This window comes from Aethalodelphis obliquidens, unplaced genomic scaffold, assembly GCF_003676395.1.
Source record: "Aethalodelphis obliquidens isolate GAN/ISIS:26980383/991018 unplaced genomic scaffold, ASM367639v1 scaffold36, whole genome shotgun sequence".
Lineage (NCBI taxonomy): Eukaryota > Metazoa > Chordata > Mammalia > Artiodactyla > Delphinidae > Aethalodelphis > Aethalodelphis obliquidens.
Window position 1 is genome coordinate 16,516,638 of NW_020837980.1, and position 20,684 is coordinate 16,537,321.

General features: G+C 41.4%; 1 protein-coding gene across 1 annotated transcript; it reads left to right on the forward strand.

The window, feature by feature from the left end:
- The first annotated feature begins 2,498 nt into the window (after nt 1–2,498).
- ARHGDIB (Rho GDP dissociation inhibitor beta) lies at nt 2,499–20,578 on the forward strand. The gene is made up of 6 exons (XM_027129530.1): nt 2,499–2,609; nt 11,479–11,659; nt 12,364–12,447; nt 14,333–14,409; nt 17,814–17,877; nt 19,902–20,578. Exons 2-6 carry the CDS (start codon nt 11,485–11,487, stop codon nt 20,099–20,101), a joined length of 600 nt encoding a protein of 199 aa, XP_026985331.1. The 5' UTR covers nt 2,499–2,609; nt 11,479–11,484; the 3' UTR covers nt 20,102–20,578.
- Nucleotides 20,579–20,684: the final 106 nt, after the last annotated feature.

Below are 20,684 nucleotides of genomic sequence, written 5' to 3' on the forward strand. Positions count from 1 at the left end.
CATTATATCATCAAGAAGAGGCTCTATTCTACATTAGCAACTCTTAATTCATTTGAGGTCACGGACCTCCTTGAAAATTTGATGAAAGCTATGAATTCTCTCTCCTCCCCCAATAAATGTACACACACTGCATACATACATATTTCTTTTACAGACACTTTCAGAGGTTTCCATACCTTCCAAAAAATTGTGAGGACATATTGGGTTTAGAAGGAAAAAAAATGCCCTTTTTGAATAGTGATGGCTTCCCTAAGAGCATGAGAAATGGGTAGTGTCATCCATTGAATCTACCACTCCCAATTTTTCAAATCCTTCTTGTTCCAAATAATTTATTCTACCTATGTTGTTGTTTTTTATTGATGTATAGTTGAGTTACAATGTTGTGTTAGTTTCAGGTGTACAGATCCTTCTGTACACCTGATTCTTTTCCAGTATAGGTTATTACAAGATACTGAATATAGTTCCCTACGCTATATAGTAGGTCCTTGTTGTTTATCTGTTTTATGTACAGTAGTGTGTATCTGTTAATCCCGAGCTCCTAATTTATCCCTCCCTCCTCCTTTCCCCTTTGGTAACTATAAGTTTGTTTTCTACATCTATGAGCCTTTTTCTGTTTTGTAAATAAGTTCATTTGTATCTTTTTTTTTAGATTCCACACGTAAGTGATATCATATGATACTTGTCTTTCTCTGTCTGACTTACTTCACTTTGTATGACAATCTCTAGGTCCATTCATGTTCCTGCAAATGGCATTATTTCATTCTTTTTAATGGCTGAGTAATATTCCATCATATATATATATATATATATATACCATGTCTATATATACCTTCTATATATATATATACCATGTCTTCTTTATCCATTCATCTGTCAATGGACATTTGGGTTGCTTCCATGTCTTGGCTACTGTAAATAGTGCTGCTGTGAACATTGGGGTGCGTGTATCTTTTAGAATTATAGGTTTCACTTTTTTTGGATATGTGCCCAGGAGTGGGATTGCTGGATCATATGGTAACTCTACCTATGTTATTCTATGTTATTTTTCAATTGTCTGTCTCCCCTAGAACATAAATTCCACAAGAGAGCAGAGATTTTGAGATTGTCTGTTGCCTACTGCTGTATCTAGATACCTTGTATCTATAAACAGTGTATCTAGAGGCAGTGTCTAGAACAATACCTGGAGGAATTATGTGCTCAAAAAATATTATTGAAAGAAGAAATATGTCCCTTCTTGAGAGCTCTGAGCTACAAACTTTACTATCTTCTGTGTAAATTAATATTCGCTTTTATTTATAATACGGTCAGATACTTTGTTTCAAAAGCTATGTCCTATCTACAGCATTTTGAAATTTATAGACTAAATCTGTATTTGGTTTTCCTCACTTTTATTAATTTTAATTCTATACTGTTTTCCTTTTCATATTTTTCTAGATTAATCTCTTTTCTCCCATCAAATGACCACCACCTCCTTACTTATTTCAGTTCCATTGACTAAGGGTAAGATCCAGCTGGTGGCCTCAACTTACTAAATGAAGGGAACAGAATGCACTACATTTAAATGACTACAAAATAAATGTCAGTTTCTCATAATAAATGTCAGTTTGCATAATTAGTCAGCTCTAAACATATTAGAACAATGTAAATACTGAATATTGAAATATTAATATAAATAAGCATTTATTATTGGCAGAAACAATGGAAACGTCTAGTGAAAATGTGGCTTGGGTGCTTTAAAAACTGTTTGTTCCCGCAAATGATTTAAATATGGCCTCTGCAACTTGTTTCCATTTAAATTACTTCACAAGCCATTTCCTCAAATAAGGTACAAAGACAGTTTTAGCACTTGTTAAATTATAACAAGTTCTCAGTTAGAAGACTATGAATTAATGAAGTTTTATTTTGTAATGCATTCCGAGGTTTAATCAAAACAGTGCTTTGGCTTCTTTTAATTTAAAAGAAAAATTAGTGAAAACTACAATAAATAACATTTGACGGTTTGTGCTGGAATACATGCTACATCTTGAAATTATGACCGACAAAACTCTAAAGCTCAGTTTCAGGACAAATGTTAAGACTTAGGGCTAAATACATGTAGTTAAAATTCATAATGTCTTAGCACCCAGCATTCACTACCAGCTAACTTTCAAAATATCTGGCTGATAAGGAAGCTGGCAGAGACCCCAAAGGAACAGAAGTTAGTGATACAAAGTAAGGTCTATGTGAATTTTCTGCTACTGGTTTTAGATTACTTGCCTCAGAAGCGTATGCACGGAAATTGAGTTTTAGACATATCCACACAATTATCCATAGGGCGCACAGTTATAAGCTCCAGACCCTTGTCTGAACACTGAGGTATATCCGTGCTCACGTGGGTGGCCATGCTTTCACATGTGCCATGAATCGTCAGGAATGCTGTTCAGAGTTGGCTGATCAAGAGATACACAGCGCAAAGGAACAGGATTTGAGACAGCCCAGGGTTTCCTCTTCAAGTAGGTTTAAAACTTTTTTTTTTTTTCTCACAACTTCCTTCCTGTTCTAACTGCCAGTGCTCAGAAGTCAGCCTTGAGAGACAGAGGCACCCAGGACGGAGACGTGAACCCTTGAATGTAAGTTGAAATACCTTCAGGGTAGGGGAGGCTACAGGTGAGCACAGACAAATGGAGGAATCTCTACACCAGACTACAGTCCTCTACGGTTTATTTTTTTGAGAGGGGCTGTGCCTCTTTAAAACAAACTTTATGAAAATAAAGTACCTAAGGAGGCTGCAGAGAAGGGGAAGTCAGAGCGGCAGAGCGGGAGTGGCAGCAGTGACTCAGGGGAGGCACCTCGGTGAGGGAGGGTGAGTGCCACAGCCCAGGAGATAAATTCTGGATGTCCTGGAAAAAGGCTCTGAATGTACCCACTGGGCGCGCCTGGCCAGGTTCCTACAAGGCTGGAGCCGGCATCTGGCCAAGCTCAGAAGCAAAAAGACTGTAGATCCAAACTGATACGAAACGCGTTGGTGGATGGTGGGTTTCTGCTGGGGTGGAGATGTGTGGTTTCCTGTTTATAGGCAGACTTTAAAGGGACTGGTTGAAAAGAAAAAAATGGTTCAAAGTTGTCAAATATTAAGCTCTTTTCCACTGAAGAATTTTCTGGGGATGTAAGAGAAATGCATAATGAAAGCCTCCCCTAGGGTACAGTGGGATTTAATTATCCAAGGGGGAGCATGGCTATTTACTCATCACTCTACAGGGATAGCATTTCTACCATTAGCAAGAGCCAGTGAGATGGGCAAAAAGATAAGTGCTGTTGTTGCCAAAGACCAGCTCTTTACCTCTGAGAGAACTCAAAGCAAACACAGAAGACACCAAACAATTTATTAAGAGATACATTCTAGAAAAATCCAGATAGGACCCCCAGTCAGTGGACCTTCAAAATGTCAGGGTCTGAATCTGGCAGCCAGGAGAAGTGCTTTAGGTGTGACCGGAAATACTTTCTTCCTTTTTAGAGGATGTCCTAGGCAGCATGTTTTAGAAAGTGGTCTGTAATTAAACTCTGGACCTAGGGTAACTTGTGGCATGGGTCTGATAAACTCTGAGCTGTTCTTCTGCTCGGGGTCGGGGAATGCAGATTTCTCCTACATGGAGGTCCCATAGTCACCCCTTCATGTAGAGACCAAGAACCACTGAATTCAGGGTTAGCATGTTGGAGCCTCAGGGCAGGAATGATTAAGCAAAGAGAATCAAGCGGTCTGTGCTGGCCCCAGAGAGTCCAGTCATAGGCAACCATCATTCACCTTCGCCATTGCTTTGTTTCATTACCTTTATAAGGAAAGATCCCTCCCAAATCCAGATATGACACAGGCATAGTAAGATCATCTTATTATTTCCTGAGATGTGTGGACTTCTGAGAGAATAGTTCATTCCCCATCCATACCGCACAGATCCAGCACACGCGGAATAACCAGGTTTTAGCCGAACAAAGGCTGGCATCTTCCAGGCATTGGAATTCGGTCCTTATTTGGGAGACCGTGAGTTTGTCCCTCAGGAAGTATCCTCGGAGCAATGTCAAGGTTCTGTTTTCAGTGGAAGCTCAGAACAGCAGAGTCAATCAGATGGAAAGATGAGCGCCCCGACCAATTCATGGGAGCACAATAAATTCCAAACTTCAGCTGGCAGGAAGAGAGATGCCTTGGGGGGAGTAAAAACTAAGCAGATAGAGAAAGAAACAACTTACGTGGAGGGCCTTCTTTGGGTCAGATCTGGTATGAGAAATTTATAAATCTGAATTCTGAGAGGACACAGTGAGGACAGGAAGGCTCAGGAGTGTTCAATGACTTGGCTAAGGTCACACACTGGTGCAAAAAAGAACCAGTAGCTACAATGCCTCAGAGGGACATTTTAGGAAATGCCCGTGGAAGAAAGATTCTTTAATCCCACATTCTGGGCATCCTTGTTCCTGGGTCAGTGTTACTGTCACCCAGGATCTTGGGTTAGAGTCCATACTGGCACCCCCAGAGATGGGTCTCATGTTACTCCTGAAACTTCAACATTTATCCATTCAATGAAGAATCACTGAGTCCCTCCCTGCTGGTTTGCACACACTCTGGTTTCCACAGCCAGAGCTTGTAAAAATTCACTTGGGTTTTCTTAGAGGGGCTGATATTCACCATTTGTGCTTATAAAAATTGTCTCTACTTCTGTCTAACTTTTCATGCTTAATTTAAACCTCTGTGAATGGATCGAATAATTGCAGTGTAGTCTTTTGCCCAATAATGGCTGACTTAATGCAGTTTTCTTTGAGGATTATTTAAAATGAATGTTTGTGGAAGTAGAGTGACTTCACACAGTAGAGGCTCAGGAAAGATGAATGCGTCCTCTGAGTTCTCTCTCCTTTTGCATATGAATCTGGGTGTCCACGGGGCACTGGTCCTAGGACCACCCCCCTTCTTCCTTGATACTAAAATCCATGGATGTTCTGAGTCCCGTGCCCTCAGTATCAGCAGAAGACCAACTGTACTATGAATGTCCAGGAAGGAATGATGTATTATTTCTCAGGAAATAATTCTTTCAAGGGAAATGCTAAAGAATTCTGCTTCTAGGAACCTGTACCCTCCTCTGATTGATCTTAATGTTTATTGTAACAAGACAGTGTAACAAGACACTGTCCTCTCAGGCATGGGGTTGGTTCCTCTTATCCAGCACTGCACTTTCAGATGTTCTTGGTGGGGGGTGGTAAAGAGCAGCTCTGAGAAGCCCTGGAAGCACCAATTCCTCTCGGTCACTAGGGAATAGTGACACACCAGAAAGGAAGCCAGAAACAGGACAGCTTCTGGAGTCCCGAAGGATAAACTTGGATTCCCCAAATGAGCCAAATTACCACGTAGACAGCAAAGCAGACCTAAATCCTCCTCCACTAGCCCTGAGAGGGTCCAGCTCTCCATGACCTGCTGGAAAGCTACAACCCCAGATGTGGGGAAAGTGGGCATATCCTGGACATTGGGAAACAAAGATGACAGGGAAAGCTGATGCTCACGTAGGTACTTCTCTGACGGAAATCCCCTACTTCTGCGGCTTCCACATTTGTCTCTCTCTCTCTCCCTCCACTTTACTCTTCTATCTAATACTCCCGGCCTGTGCATCTAAGAAGCACGATCTGGCAACTTCGGGGCATGAGTTAAGTCTCCACTGTTCTTTGCTCCAGAGCCAGAGGGAATTCTCTCCATTAGCTGTGCCTGTGTCTCCTGTCATTTCCCATCATTCACAGAGTGACCCTTGGCCTCACTTATGAAAGGGAGCAATAAATAGAATCTAAAATTAAATTGCTTTTTAAAGAAATATAATAGTGACAGTCCCATTTTATGGCTGACTCAGTTTATAAACAATCCTTGCAGTTCCCAGAACTTCTTGTCTCTTTCGTACTCCTCAAAGAGACAAGATCTATTTTTAAGAAGGAAGGAGATGAGCTTGTCAACACTGCAGATGCAAAAGAAAGCATTGGTGTCTGACAGTCAGTTACCTTGCTGAAGCTGAAACTGTAGCAAAACAGACAGCGGCACCAGGAAGGGAGGAGAGGAAGGGAATAGAGTGTTACTGAACATCTACTATTGACCAGGACAGTCCAAGAACTTTTCATGTTTTCTCCCACTCCTCAACCCTGTAAAGAAAGATTATTATTCCCACTTTACTGGTGGAAAAACTTGGGCTCAATGAGGTTAATAACTGGCTTAAGTCCCACAAAAAGTCAATCGTGGATACATATTTTGAATTTCTGGCCCATCGGTCTCAAAGCTCAAGTTCCAGGAGACATACAGGGTCATCTTTCTATGAATTAACCAGGTGATTTGTTTCATCTAAACTCAAGAGTTTTACCTTTTCTTGCCCTCCAATTATTTAGAACTGCATTAATGAACCAGTAGAGTGTGCTCCATCCTGGAGACTGGTAAATTCTTAAGTGCCTTTCACTTTCAGTGTCTTGGAAATGTCACTGAATTTGTAAGCAAAAACACCGATTTGTGCTATGTTACACTCATGCCATGAGTACCCACCCTAATTTAATCTGGCATTTTAATTGAGCCTGAGAGGATTAAGTTGCTGCCTCAGCCCATCTAAATCTTGGCACTGTTTCACCGAATACTAAACATGGGTGTGTGTGGGTTTGCTGTGAAAATTCACATGTGTAGGCATCTGTGAAGCAGGAAATAGATAAGTAGAGTGGTGAGCACATTAAAAAAAAAAAGCATATGTGCTTTGGGGCCTTATGAAATATAACATTGATAATTCTCCATTTCACTTCTACTGTGTAAAGAACCAAAGTCAAAAACAACCTACAAAGAAACAAACAAACAAAACAACCCTGCTCTTTGTGGAACAGGGGGTGAGCTGCAGAGGGAGGTGAGCAGACCCCAACAAGAACGTTCTGTGCTGATGGGCTGGGTACTCCCCAACCTCACCTCCACTTCCTCTTTCCCTTTCTTGTTTTACAGCTTCTTTAACTTAAGGAGCATTAGGGTCACTGAATTGTGAAGGGGTCTCAGAGATCTTTTAACACAATGATTTCATTTTGCAGAGGCCAAAACTGGAGCAGAGGTTCAGTGACTTGCGCAAGGGGACACGGAGCCTAGTTGCACTGAAAACCCTCTTTATGTGACACTTCCCTGACTTGCTAAAGCCGCCCTGCAGAGTTTTGCAAAGCAGCACTTACCTCTGCCTGTGCACCCCCCAGGGAGATTCCCACAATGATCAAACGAGCTCTCCAGAGCTCTCCAGTTTCATGATTACTTCTTAATAAAGAGAGCAGAAGCGACAGAGCGTAGAGCCTCAGGTCACACCACCCAGGCTCAGATATTCATTCTACCACTTACACAACAAGTCTTCTTGGGCAAGTTACTGACCTCACCTTTAGTTTCCCGGTCTGTAGAAGGGAATGGGGATAACGGCAGTCCTTAAGGTTGTGGTGAGGACTGAATGAGATAATCCTCATGACAGCATTTAGCACTTATATGTGATAACTCTTAGAATTATTATCATCAATTACAAAACCAGCTGTTCTTTAGATGATGAGATTAGAAAAAAGTCTGGAATTTCCATAAAATTACTATTTTCACTTCAGCAGCACCCATAAAATGGAAAAGAGGAAAATGAGGGAGTTCCCTGGTGGCCTAGTGGTTAGGGTTCCAGGCTTTCACTGCCATGGTCCGGGTTCAACCCCCGGTCAGGGAACTGAGGTCGTTCAAGCTGCACGGTGCGGCCAAAAAAAAAAAAAAAAAAACAGTAAAAATTATAATAAAAAAAAAAGGAAAATTGTATTTGTAATTCAATATACACACACAGGTGGTCTGGGAAACCATTGTCAAGATATATAAACCAGTTGGGGCTTTGGGAGAATCTGAAGTTCCCCGGAAATGAACTGTGAAATTGAAAATGTAGGATCTTTGGGGAATTCACATAAATTTGAAATAGTAGAACAGAGGTACGTAGTCTTTTATATACACCGGTGAAATAAGGTAACGGAATGTTAATTTAGCTGACACTTGACTACAGGTAAAGGCCTTAGAAAAGGAAAGCACCTAGAGATGGTCTGCCCTAACCTCTCACTTCCCAAGATGAGGAAAGGAAGATCACAGCAGTTGGAACATTTGCTCACAGGGTTACAGCTAGTTAGTGGCAAAGCCAGAATGAAAACTCATGCATGATGAGGCCTAGTTCAGTGAGGGAATAATTATCCAAAATCAAATAGATTGACCCAGAACTCTTCCCTAAAACTGCCCCCTGTGCACTGTCGCTTTTCTGCTGGGCTTGTGGTCAGATCCAGATGTTACATGGTATCTTCTCCTGCTTCTGAGGGCCAACGTTTCAGGTTCACAGACAGGCTCCGTGGCTTGAGGCTGAGTTGTGTCATTGGTCTGGCCAGGCTTCGGAGACAAGCAAGCTTCCCCTTTAACACTCAACCCTCTGCTTCATTGTTTCCAAAAGTTACAGTTTCAAGGTCATGTTCTTAATCATGGACTTCAGTGGAATCTACAAAGGACTTCAGGAGTCCATGAACCCCTGTACTGCGTGCACAACTTCATGGGCTTTTTCCTTTTTTCCTTTTATAAGGACCATGACCCTTACCCGATTTTTAAAGAGCTTTGTAATCTCCAAAAAGATTAAGAACCGTCAGTCAAACAAGCTGGGCTTTTTGGTATGGCTAGATTGCTCTTCCTCCAATGTCTTCTCCACTTTGGAGAATAACAAATATCAGTATGTGCTAAAGTACAGTGTCTTGTAAATACTAGATGCTCATCATATATTTGTGACCTTCATTTTGCTTTCAAAAGGCCTTTCCCTAAGAAGTGGTTTCCAGTCCTTTATTTGCCATATTATGACATTTTCATCTTTTTTTCCAATCACCTCTCCAGAGTGAACTGGTTTGGGGTCATCTGACTACATCTCTCTTTTTTTTATGCTATATAATTAGACCAAATTATTTTCATGTTGTCCCGAATTTCCTCCTCTTGCCTTCTACAATTTCATATAGTAATCCCACATTAGCCTCTGATCTTCAATGCCTTTAAATAAATTTTTGGCTCATTTTTATAGAGCAATTATTGTATCTGTAATGAATCAAGGAAATTTAAAAGTGACACAAGTCTCAGATTCACTAATGAAAAGATCAAGCTCTAGATGACAGATAAATTGACTTGTCAATGATTACACTGTGAGAAGTTAGGAAATGCTGTCCTAGACCAGATCTTTCTCTCTCTCTGTCTCTCTGTCTCTGTCTCTATCTCTATCTCTCTCTCCTTTCAAAATTGAGATTTGAGGGTGCAGAATTACAATTCCCTAGGTTATTAAAGTCACCATGATCTTCTGTGATGTCATCATCTCATGGTCAAACTTCAAGCACATGACTTGTTAGAACCAAGCAATATATTCCAGAAAGTCCTGCCTATGGGGCCTGAGATGCTTTCATCTGTAGATAGCTTTCCTGATGCTCTGTCTGCAGGTTTCTTATGTGACCTCTACCCTGGATATCTGGTCAGGCTCCAGAGGAGAACCTGTCTCATCTGATTAGTCTCCTCTGGGTTGCTCTTTATGTGTGACTTAATGGTTGTCCTTAAACTACCCACAACCTACAACCTCCACCCACTGTATCCTTCATTGTTTCTCCAACCAGTTCATTCACTTTCCCTGAGTGTTTTTTGTAACATGAGTTGAGTTAGTCACTCTGTTTATTGTGATCTTCTCTAGAGGCTCAACTCTGAGTGGAGTTGGTTCTGTAGCTGAAGCAAGAGTCGCCACAGGAACAGGCCTACATGCTTCCTTCCTACACAGGAAGTGGACCTGGGCATTGCAATACTGTTTTCAGAGTTGATCCAAGAGTCACAGTGTTTGGCTTGTTATTTTGCTGGAAGAGGATGGATGAGCCAGGAGATATGATTTCTTTTCCTTCCCTTTTTTTATTCTGTTAAAACTGCTTTTGTTTGGCTTCACTTCCAAATTATTTTTTTTCCTGTTGCCAATAATAGTGACATTGAGACTCAAAACCATAACTGATTTTGGCCAGACACAGCTTCACTCTCAGGGGACTTTTTAGAGATTTGAAGAGTCACTCAGGATGAGATGTGATAGGTATTTACTTAGTGTTCTGCCACTTCCGAGCACTAAAGCCTTTACCCAAAACAGGGAAGAGAGTTACCCTCAGAGCAGAGCAAAAGGAAATCAGGACATTATCTCCTTCTCCAAATATCTCCCTTGTTTTTCCCAAATAGCTCCATTGCTTCCAGCCATGGGGCCTGAAATTCTTCCAGTAGAGATTTCTTCCTCTTTATTAAGACATGGCATCTCACCCTACTATGTGAACTTGGGCAATTCTTTTAACCTCTGGGTTTCAAGGTTCTCAATGATTAAATTAGGGTTTGGAATATATTACCTCTAAGGTTCATTTCAGCTCTGAAAAGCTCTGACTATACATGCCCTAAGAGGAATAATTTTAAAATTTATTATTCATTCATCAACAATTATGTGTGAATAATTTTATTAGATCTTCCCTCAATGTTTTAACACAAAACAAGTAAATATAAATGATGATGAAAGAAGACAGACCCCAGAGTATGCCCAGGTGAGGTCTTAGAGCATAAGGTCAGTCAGGGGAAATCTCGCTAGGGTAGAGAGGTACTAAAAGGGAAGTGGAAATTGATAGAAAGTACTAAAGACACAGTTACAATTTGTCTGGAGGAATTTAGAGTCCTTTGCTATTTTGTGTCATTTCAAAAGAACAGAAGATCTTTATATATAGAACCTATTAAGTCAATGAATGAACGCTTATAAAATGGCTGAACTATTTCAGTGTCTTGGGAGATTCAAGAGAAACACAACACTCAGTACCTGTGCTCAAGGAATTATTAGCAGTGTTGGGTGAAAACCAATCAGACACTCAGGCAGGTATCACAGGGACCTACAACTTCTCATGAGTTACCTTTGAGCTCTTGCAGGAGTTCAGGGAAAGATTCAATGAATGGGAAAGAGCTAACTGTTTTTAGCACATACTTGAAACCATCATAACTGGGATTGTATACACTGAGCACTTTGACACTGGCAAGGCTGGCTGGATTTGGAGGACTGTGATAATTTCTATAAGTATATGAGCTAGGGCCACTCATTATGGTCCGGGACAGCTGTACTATGTTGTTTCACTTGTTTTACAGGATTCCCAAAGAGTTACTTATTTTCTGTCAGTTTCATTCAGTGAACAGGAGGGACACATCCCAGTATGGTAACATTCAGGCATGTGAAAGGAAAGCCTGGAATGCATTATATTCTCATTTTGTGAAATACAATGAGGCTGAATTAGGGGAAAATCTGGAAAATCACTGACAATTACACAAGTTCATTAGGGCAAAAATAATGCTAAGAACAGCCCCACAAACATCGTTCATATCCACTGACTTTTGGCTAATAGACCGTCCTCTCTCTCTCTCTTTCTTTCTCTCCCTCCTTCTCTCTCTAGATCAAAATGACTGAAAAGGCCCCAGAACCACACCTGGAGGAGGATGAAGAGCTGGATGGCAAGCTCAATTACAAGCCTCCACCACAGAAGTCCCTGAAGGAGCTGCAGGAGATGGACAAAGATGATGAAAGTCTAGCAAAGTACAAGAAAACGCTCCTGGGGGACGGGCCTGTGGTAGCAGGTGCGTGTGTGCCGAGATGCGGGGCAGGTGAAGGGGCACTGACAAGGCAGACATTTCAGCTACTCAGGAGCAGTTGCAAAGGAAAGTGTACCAAGTGCTTCCAGGGTTAAGTGAGTGAGGTGCAACCTCTATGTGCCAAATCAAGTTATGGACCAGATAATTAAGTTTTCTTCAGAGATAAGGTGCAAGTTGACATTGACATAGATAAAAATAACACATAGGGAGGGTTTAGAAGGAATTTCAGACTACCACTCAGAATTGTCTTCTCTCCACGATTGCTCACCTTCTCTCTTTTTCTTCTCTTTCTCCTTCTCACTCCTTACCTAAATAACCATCTCTTCCACGTACACATAGGCAATGGCGAACTAAGACATGGCCCAAAGATATGGATGGGCCGTGACTAACCAGCAGAGTACCCATAGCCACTCAGGAAATGTCTGCTATTGAGGATTGAGATGGACCTACAAGGACCTGAAGCAGAAATAGCATCACTGGAATGTATAAGGCCACTAAGACCAAGCATGGTGAATCAGCCACTTCCATTTCTTTTCTCCTCCAGATGGAGATATCCCTTTTCTTCGTTATCTTGTCTCTCTCCTACTTTAAATGCACACACACACACACACACACACACACACACACACACACACATGAGTACGCAAATACCTCCTCTCTGTGCTTACATTCCCTTTTGAATCCTGCAGACCCAACAGCCCCCAATGTCACTGTCACCCGTCTTACCCTGGTTTGTGAAAGTGCCCCAGGACCCATCACCATGGACCTCACTGGTAAGTGGACACATCTGTTCTGTTTAGTGGGGCCTAATGGCATCACTGGGCAAACTGGTTTTTGTCCTCTGTCCCAGCAAAAAAAGAGAAAAATCCTAGTAAAGTGAATTCTAGTAAGGTATGCTGAGTCCAGTTCACAAATCATAGTTTTCACAGTATTTACTGTGCTTAATGAAAAGCCCAGTCTCTGTCTCTAATTGAAAAGGGGTCAGGTGTAAGTACTGGATATATCTACCTGTATCATATTTACTTCAGATTTTTATCTCCACATGGTAGCAGGAGAATTACTATTTGTGTAAAAAGACTGCTGATGGAAATGTTAAGAAGCAAGCTGTATGCTTCTGAAATGGTAATATTTATACAATCTAAACATCAGAGAAAATATTGACCTTGCATCAGCTACAGAACTTACCCGAAGACAGGAAGAAATCTAAGACCTCCTGAATAATGCTAGGAATTCCACTGTTAAATACACATTGTTTAACTTAAAGCTCTGATTCTTTTAAAGAAGCAACTTCCCCCACTAAAGATGTACAAATTAACATGTTATTTTCTTTCACTTTATTGTGACAAGGGTCAAGTCCTTTCCTGAGACTTAGGTCTGGAGGAAATGAGGAGAGCCGGGGAAGGTGGCTGATTTGGGGAAAATTGGCAAATGGGAGGAATGAGGAAAGGGCCACTGAGCTAGGGGTTGGGGGCATGAAAGGCAGGTCTTTAGTAAAAAACCAAAAATTATTACTAGATTCAAAAACTGGACTCATGAGACAGAATAAAGCATGACTCTAGAACAGTAGGCTTAACAGCAAGGTGGTTCCCCTCACACAGGACACATCCACTCTTTACCTTATATGGGCTTTTTGTCAGAGAGAGGAAACTGGAGGTTAAGACACACTTCCTATTCAAGCGAAATCATTAGAGCATACATTCAGCTACCTCCACGTTCTAGCATTCTCCAAGAGAGAAACTCTCTCTCTCTCTCTCATCGGACCTCAGACCTCTTCCTGTGCAAAATTGTGTAAAGTTACCAGGTACAACCGTCATTTTGCAAGATAAGGTCTGAATTAGTGCTAAGGAAACCTGCTCTGTTCAGAAGGGCTTGATGATATTGCAGGGAAAACTTGGTCTCTGTCCTCTTTTCCCAGCAGCAAGAAAACCAAATTCAGTTTTCTGTCACAAAAAAGCTATGGAGGTGAATCCCAGATGTATACATAGGATGCTGGTACCAACTCTGTACATGAAGCAGGTGCACAGAATTGTACAAAACATACACACACACACACACACACACAGTCACCCCGAATGTCAAATTATACAGGATCACGTTGGGAGAGGAGCAGAGAAAGATCACCTCTCTAATTAGGGGCAGATCTCAGTTTTATGGAGCCTGAAGCTTTTATAACTTAAGTGATGTTTCCTTTTCCTTAAGAAAAATAAGATGAAATTGCAAATGCAAAAGCAAAATTAAGTACAAAAGTGAAATTTTTTTAGAATGATAAAAAGGAACCAAATGAGTACATTTTTTAAAGCTAGAAAACACCACAAATCTACAAAAAAATAGCTGGCACTCATATAATATTTTTCTCCTATTTCTTTATTTGAGGGGTGGGGGCAGAGTCTTTAACCATAACATCTTACATATCCTTAAGGTTGCAGTCAAACTCGGGGAAAAGCTCTATCACATTTCTTTCATATCTGGCTGCAAGATTTCAGGCATTTCAAATGTGTGTTTGTGCAGCAACTAATCTCAGACATTCTTTGACTTGAGGACCATGTGGACCATGTTGCTCTGAGGAGCCCAGCAATGGCTCTGGAGCTTCAACTTCATTCATCTCCTTGTGAATGTCCTTCTGAGGAGAATTAACTCTTTCAAAATCCACTTCTACAGGGGATCTGGAAGCCCTCAAAAAAGAAACCTTTGTGCTAAAGGAAGGTGTTGAATATAGAGTCAAAATTAACTTCAAAGTAAGTATCTGGTTTTGTATGTTTTAATAAAGTTTAAATCCTTCCTATAATCAGAGGAAGAAAAAATCAAATTTCTTGCATTATCACGTTGGCATACTTTTTGTTTATTTCTCTTTTTTCCCTGGACTGTCCTCTCCCCAATGCTGGGCTCTACCTGTTACAGGTGCAGCTTTGCTTCATGCCTTTTTCCAGCCAGGACCCTTCCCTTGGACTCTCCCTTGATCACTGAAGCCAATGGGATCCCTCTCCTGGGACCTTCTAATACTCCCATCCACAAGACACACATTACTTTGTATTATACCATTTGTATCATTTCTCCCCTATTCAGCCTAAACACCTTGAGATAGGGAGAGACTATCTATCCCTTCTTTGCAATATTTCAAGCAAAACTTTTTAAATGGTAGATATTCCATGACTATTTATTGAGAAATAGATAAATGAATGAATCAATTAATAGGAAAAGAAAATAGAACAGCTAGAGCCTCAGCTCTAATTGCTCAAGGATATATAAATTCAGGGGGTGTGGTGCTTGGTAAATAACTGGAAATTACAACTTAGTTGTAGAGCAGGTAAACAAGTAAGAGCAAAACTAAGTAGGAGATAAACTGACATAGAATGAATAGGCCCATATCCCAGTGAGCAACCAACATCAAAGAGAAAAGTAACCTTGACTTTGAAAACAAATGAGTTAGAAATTCACTGTTTCCATTTAATGGCTTATAGGTGCTTTGGTTGCCCCTCACTCCCACTTGGTCACTTCCTCCAGGGCTTGGGCTCCACCAACAAAGACCCCATCCGCCCTCTCTATTTGCACACCAGCCCTTCTTTCTCCAAGGTTCAGGATATGATTCAGGGTCCATGGACAATCATTCCCCACCACATACAAATATGCCTCAGAATAATTTCCTTCTGAAAATATTTGTTGATGCCTACTCTATAATAGACACTCTATAATAGTCACTGACTTGTTTCCTGTATTTATTACTAAAGCATCTGAGAGTTTAGTAAGGCCTTGTATCCAAATATTCTTCAAATGGGTTTCACATCAGTCCAATTTCAAATCATTAATGCTACTGCCTTAATTTTTCAATTTAATAAGCAGTTGGGATTGACACATATACATTAATATGTATAAGATAGATAACTAATAGGAACCTGCTGTATAAAAAATAAATAAATAAAATTCAAAAAGAAAATGTTGATGTGAATAAGATGAGAAGGAAAGGTCTGGTGCGTGGGCTTCTGCCATGGGTGGCAAGGCCGGGGTTGGGTCCTCGGCAGTCAGGATTACACATGAAGGCGATGGAGAAGGTGGGCACAGAAAGCAGTTTTTAAGTCCCATCCACTTCAGAGATTTGGTCTTGTCTCTAACAGGGAAAGGTCACTCTCTATGTGTAACCCACATAAAGTCGAACCTCCCTGTGGCCTGTCCCAGCGTGGATCGAGGAAGAAACACCAGTTCCAAACTGAAAATATGTCATTGGAAAATGATTTAAATCTTTACTGATGTCTCTTGAAAAATGTCCAAGAAAGTTTGCATTCATAACACCAGCAACACACCCTAGAATTTCATTAACTCTCTTAGTTGCTCTCAAAGTTCTTCTCTTTCTTCCTCAAAACTTAACAACACTCTCCAAAAACTGGGATGCTTCTTTTAGTTTCTTCCCCTTTTCCTTCTGCCTCCCAAGGAGATGTGGTATATATGATTTCCATGGCTCTCACTTTTGTTTGTTTGTTTGTTGGGGTTTTTTTTGCGGTACGCGGGCCTACTCACTGCTGTGGCCTCTCCCGTTGCGGAGCACAGGCTCCGGATGCGCAGGCTCAGCGGCCATGGCTCACGGGCCCAGCCGCTCCACGGCATGTGGGATCTTCCCGGACCGGGGCACAAACCCGTGTCCCCTGCATCGACAGGTGGACTCTCAACCACTGCGCCACCAGGGAAGCCCGGCTCTCACTTTTATTCATGCTCCCAGTAAACTGTCTTTTCCTGGGGTGGAAAAGACAATTGGGAGGGATGTGCAGGCAGAGGAAGAGAATAACTAGGAATATTTATACTTTTCTTTCGTCTGTCTCAACCATATTTATGTTAAGTGAACACTCTATTGAGCAGTAGAAAAACAGGAGTCTCTTTATTTTGAAGCCCTTATTTACTACTCTGCCACCATTCCTGTTTTTTGGTCTTTTAACCACCAGGCCACATCTTCTACTAGGCCCAGAAGACCAGCTTAGAGACTTCTAGAAAGATGCATTCATTTTTCCTATTTCTATGAGTCACATGTGGAAGTCAGAGGAATTAGAAAGTTCGGGTTTCATTTCACCACAGTTTCTTCAATGAAGCTGTTTTCTTTCTGTCTGCTTTTGGTAGGTTCATGCTACAGATTTTACTGAGTGACAGTTTCAAACCTCAGCTGGCAGGTTTCAAACCTATGCTACCTCATTGCCAACGAAACAAAATGTAGCGCAGACAGATTGCTTTAACTATTCTGTCCAAAACAAAAAGGGAGTCCTACCTATTGTCGAGGAGAACCTATTTTTAAGATGCTTTAATTCTTACATCGGTGAACAGTTAAACAAGCCATCAAGCTAATGCTGCCATGGCCACTGTAATTTGTTTGTATAAACATGACCACTGTATAAAATTAACAGAGAGACCAGTTCAGTCCTAGGTAGAATGAATCATGGAAAAACAAAGTGCTTGGGCTGTCTATATTTTCATTCTGTTTTAGTAAATTTTCTTTGAAAGGCTTGGGAAAGTGGCAAGATCTCAGACAATGTCTGAGAATGACAGCCATCCAAAATACAGATGCAAATGGATTTCACCCATTATTTACATATGAGGGAGATGTTTTCCTGTGACCCATCTCCTCATCTCTAGACTACAATCACAGTTACATTCCAGGCAAAGTCACCTTCTAGACCTGATTTTCCATCACGACTTTTCTCTTTGTTTGTTTTTCATATGTTAGGTGGATCATTTCTGAAGTTAGGAGTTTTCAGATATTTACACAATAGTTTCCATGGGTACCTTTGTAACCTAAAATGAGGATGGTCTTCTGGCCAGTAATATCAGGGAGGGGAGATCAAGACCATTCTCTGAACCATTGAGGAAGGAGAAATGCAATGAAGAATATTGAGACAATGTTGTAATTAACCATCCCATCCCCAACACCAAAAATCATAGTATTAGACAGTTACAACCAGATTGGTAACGTTGAGTCTTGTGACCTCCTCTCTCCGATGTCTGCCTCATCACCGCGCTAAAAGACAGTAGTAACTTATTCTGAACCAAATCTTCAGTCCTTTTGTCCTCAGAGAAGCCTCAGCTAGGTAGGATCAGCACGAAAGATGAGGGAAAATGAAAGATCCTCTCTAATCCGAATCGCTTGACTCCTTCCCACCTACAGGTGAACAGGGATATCGTGTCAGGACTGAAATATGTTCAACACACCTACCGGACGGGGGTAAAAGGTAAAGGTAAACACCTTCCACTGTCCCAAACTCTGCTTCTCACCGACACTTAAACTTCAGGTTATGAGCAACTTTTAGCCCTAAACTCATTTAAGAATCTGATGACAGCTGTGGACACTCACCCTATGAGAGGCACACATATACTTCTGACCTACATACTAATGGCAAGGTCTGTATTCAGGAAACTTAGTTAAGACTGGGTCAGCCACTAACCTTCAGCATTCAGCTTCTGGAATTCAACTTTATTACTTATAAAGGGGAAGAGTAATCAAGATAAGTTTGAATCAAAGTACATAAATGTAGTCTTAGCATTAAAAAAAAAATCAGTTCACAAGTATAAAACCTGGGTGTCACAGAAATCGAAGATAGGAAAGACCTATCCGATGGGAGGCGGTAGCAGCATACGGGGGGCAGGTGGCGGGGCAGAGGCGTAGGGACAGTGCTCAATCTCATAAACAAAGAAATAGAAAAAAGTACTCTTTCTAGAATCGAGAAAAGCTTTGTAACTGAAACAAATAATATCACATTACTTAACGTGCAGTTTTCTCGACAAGTTGTACCTAAGCGGTACATGCCGTGGGAACCTGTCTTCAGTTGTCTTCCATTAATATGGGCAGGGAGAAGTGAACGGTGGAAGGCTGATGGAAGCACTTGTAAAGTTCCCTTTTACCTGAAGGTGTCAAACGGCATCCCCCGGAAGTGTGAAACAATAATGTGTAGGTCAGTTCCTCCAAATGGATCGATGAGGGCTAGGGAAGGCACTGATCAATTTGCATGACATAGAGAACCACTCAGTGACTCAAATGCCACAGAAGATTGTTAACCTGAAAGATCTTGGTTGATCGTTCCAATACCTGGTCTCATGAAAAAATAGTTCAGTTTATTATTTTCCTTTGGGCATAAAGACTGTGGTACTTCAGTCGGGCAAGAGGTCGATGAGGTGTCTGTAGCGGTTCCTCCAAGCTTATTCAAAACAACAGCTAACTAAATGTCACCTGCCTGCCTACCTACCTTTACTTATACTTTCTAATCCCTACTATTCTTAATATATAATCCAGTTACCTATTAATAACTTTGGTTGGCTATTTTTACCATCTGTCCCAGTTCATCACTATTTTTTGCTTTTACCAAATGATTGGGTTTTCCTTTCCATTTAATTATTCCATCCATGAATTCTGTTCATTCTGATCCCCAGCTGTTACCTTATCTCCTCCAACTGTTCATAGAATGATAGTTTGTATATAGAAGACCCTTGGAGTTCATTATATAGAAAAGAAAGAGAGGCTCCAAAGTGTTAGGTAGTTGCAGAGCTGAAGCCAGAACTCAGGTCTCAACTAGTTTGAGATATTTTTTTATGGAGATAGAATTGACATATAACATTGCATCATTTTGAGGCTTATAGCATAATGATCCGATATATGTATATATGGCAGAATGATTACCAAAAGTTTAGTTAATACCCATCACCACACATAGTTACCATGCTTTTTTCTTGTGTTGAGAACTTTTAATACCAACTCTCTCAGCAACTTCCAAATCTACACTAGAGTACTGTTAACGATGGTCACCATGCTGTGCATTCCATCCCCAGGACTTACTTATCTTATAACTGGAAGTTTGTACCTTTTGACACCTGGGATTTTTTTTTATGGTATAATCTGCTACATCTCCATGAAAAGAGTCTAGATCCCCATGGATTTAGGGCACTGATTCCCCACCTTCCTGAATCTCAAAATCAGCTGTAATGTGTTTTAAAGACACTGATGCTTGGGACCCACAGCAGATCACTAACCTTTGGGAGTGGGTCAAAGAATAGTGTATTATTCAAAAGAACTCCAATTTTAAAAAAAAATGTTTTTAAGAGAAAAAAAAAAGTTGCCCCAGGTAAATCTGGTATTTAGCCATGATTGGAAACCATTGCTCTTGGCTTTGATCACAGGGAGCTGTGCTCCAAATTCTTCAGTGTGCAGTGTTTGTTTTCCCTCTACCAGGCTTTCACCTTAATGAATTTTCTTTCTTCCCAGTGGATAAAGCGACATTCATGGTTGGCAGCTACGGGCCTCGGCCAGAGGAGTATGAGTTTCTGACTCCAACTGAGGAGGCCCCCAAGGGCATGCTGGCTCGAGGCACTTACCACAACAAATCCTTCTTCACGGATGATGACAAGCACGACCACCTTACCTGGGAGTGGAGCCTGTCCATCAAGAAGGACTGGACAGAATGAGCGCCTCCGCCCATCCCTTTTCCTACCTTTGCCACCCGGAAGAGCCCCGTCCCTCCTCCCTGATCACAGCTGAGCCCCATCTCCAGCAACCTCCACCTTCTCTTATCGCTGCATCCTCTCCCACACTGTCTCTCACAGTGGTCCCCCGAACAAGATGCTTAAAACCCAGGCTTTAATCCTGCCCCCACGCTTCTGATCCCCTCTCATAGCCAGATCTCCCCAGTGCTCCATCCCAGTAGACAATCATTTAATATTCCCTCTTTTATTCCCATTTGAGCAACTAGAGGCCAGGAAATGGGCAAACTAGCACTAACAGTCCTTTTGCCTTGGGTCCCTGTATCTCCTTCCTACCCCTGGATTCTCCTGTGGCTGCTGCTGACTCACTGAAGGTCCCTAATCACACTCCCTGGGGTTCTTCTTCACTGGGAGACACTGTAAACAGCACAAGAGCACAAGAATAAAACAGTTGTATGATCAGATTGAGACCCTCATTTCTTTGCTTTCTTCCTTCAAACAAATATGGTAACCGGATGGTTCCCATTCATGAGTTTCCTCAGAGGAACTGGGGCAGAGCACAGTACAC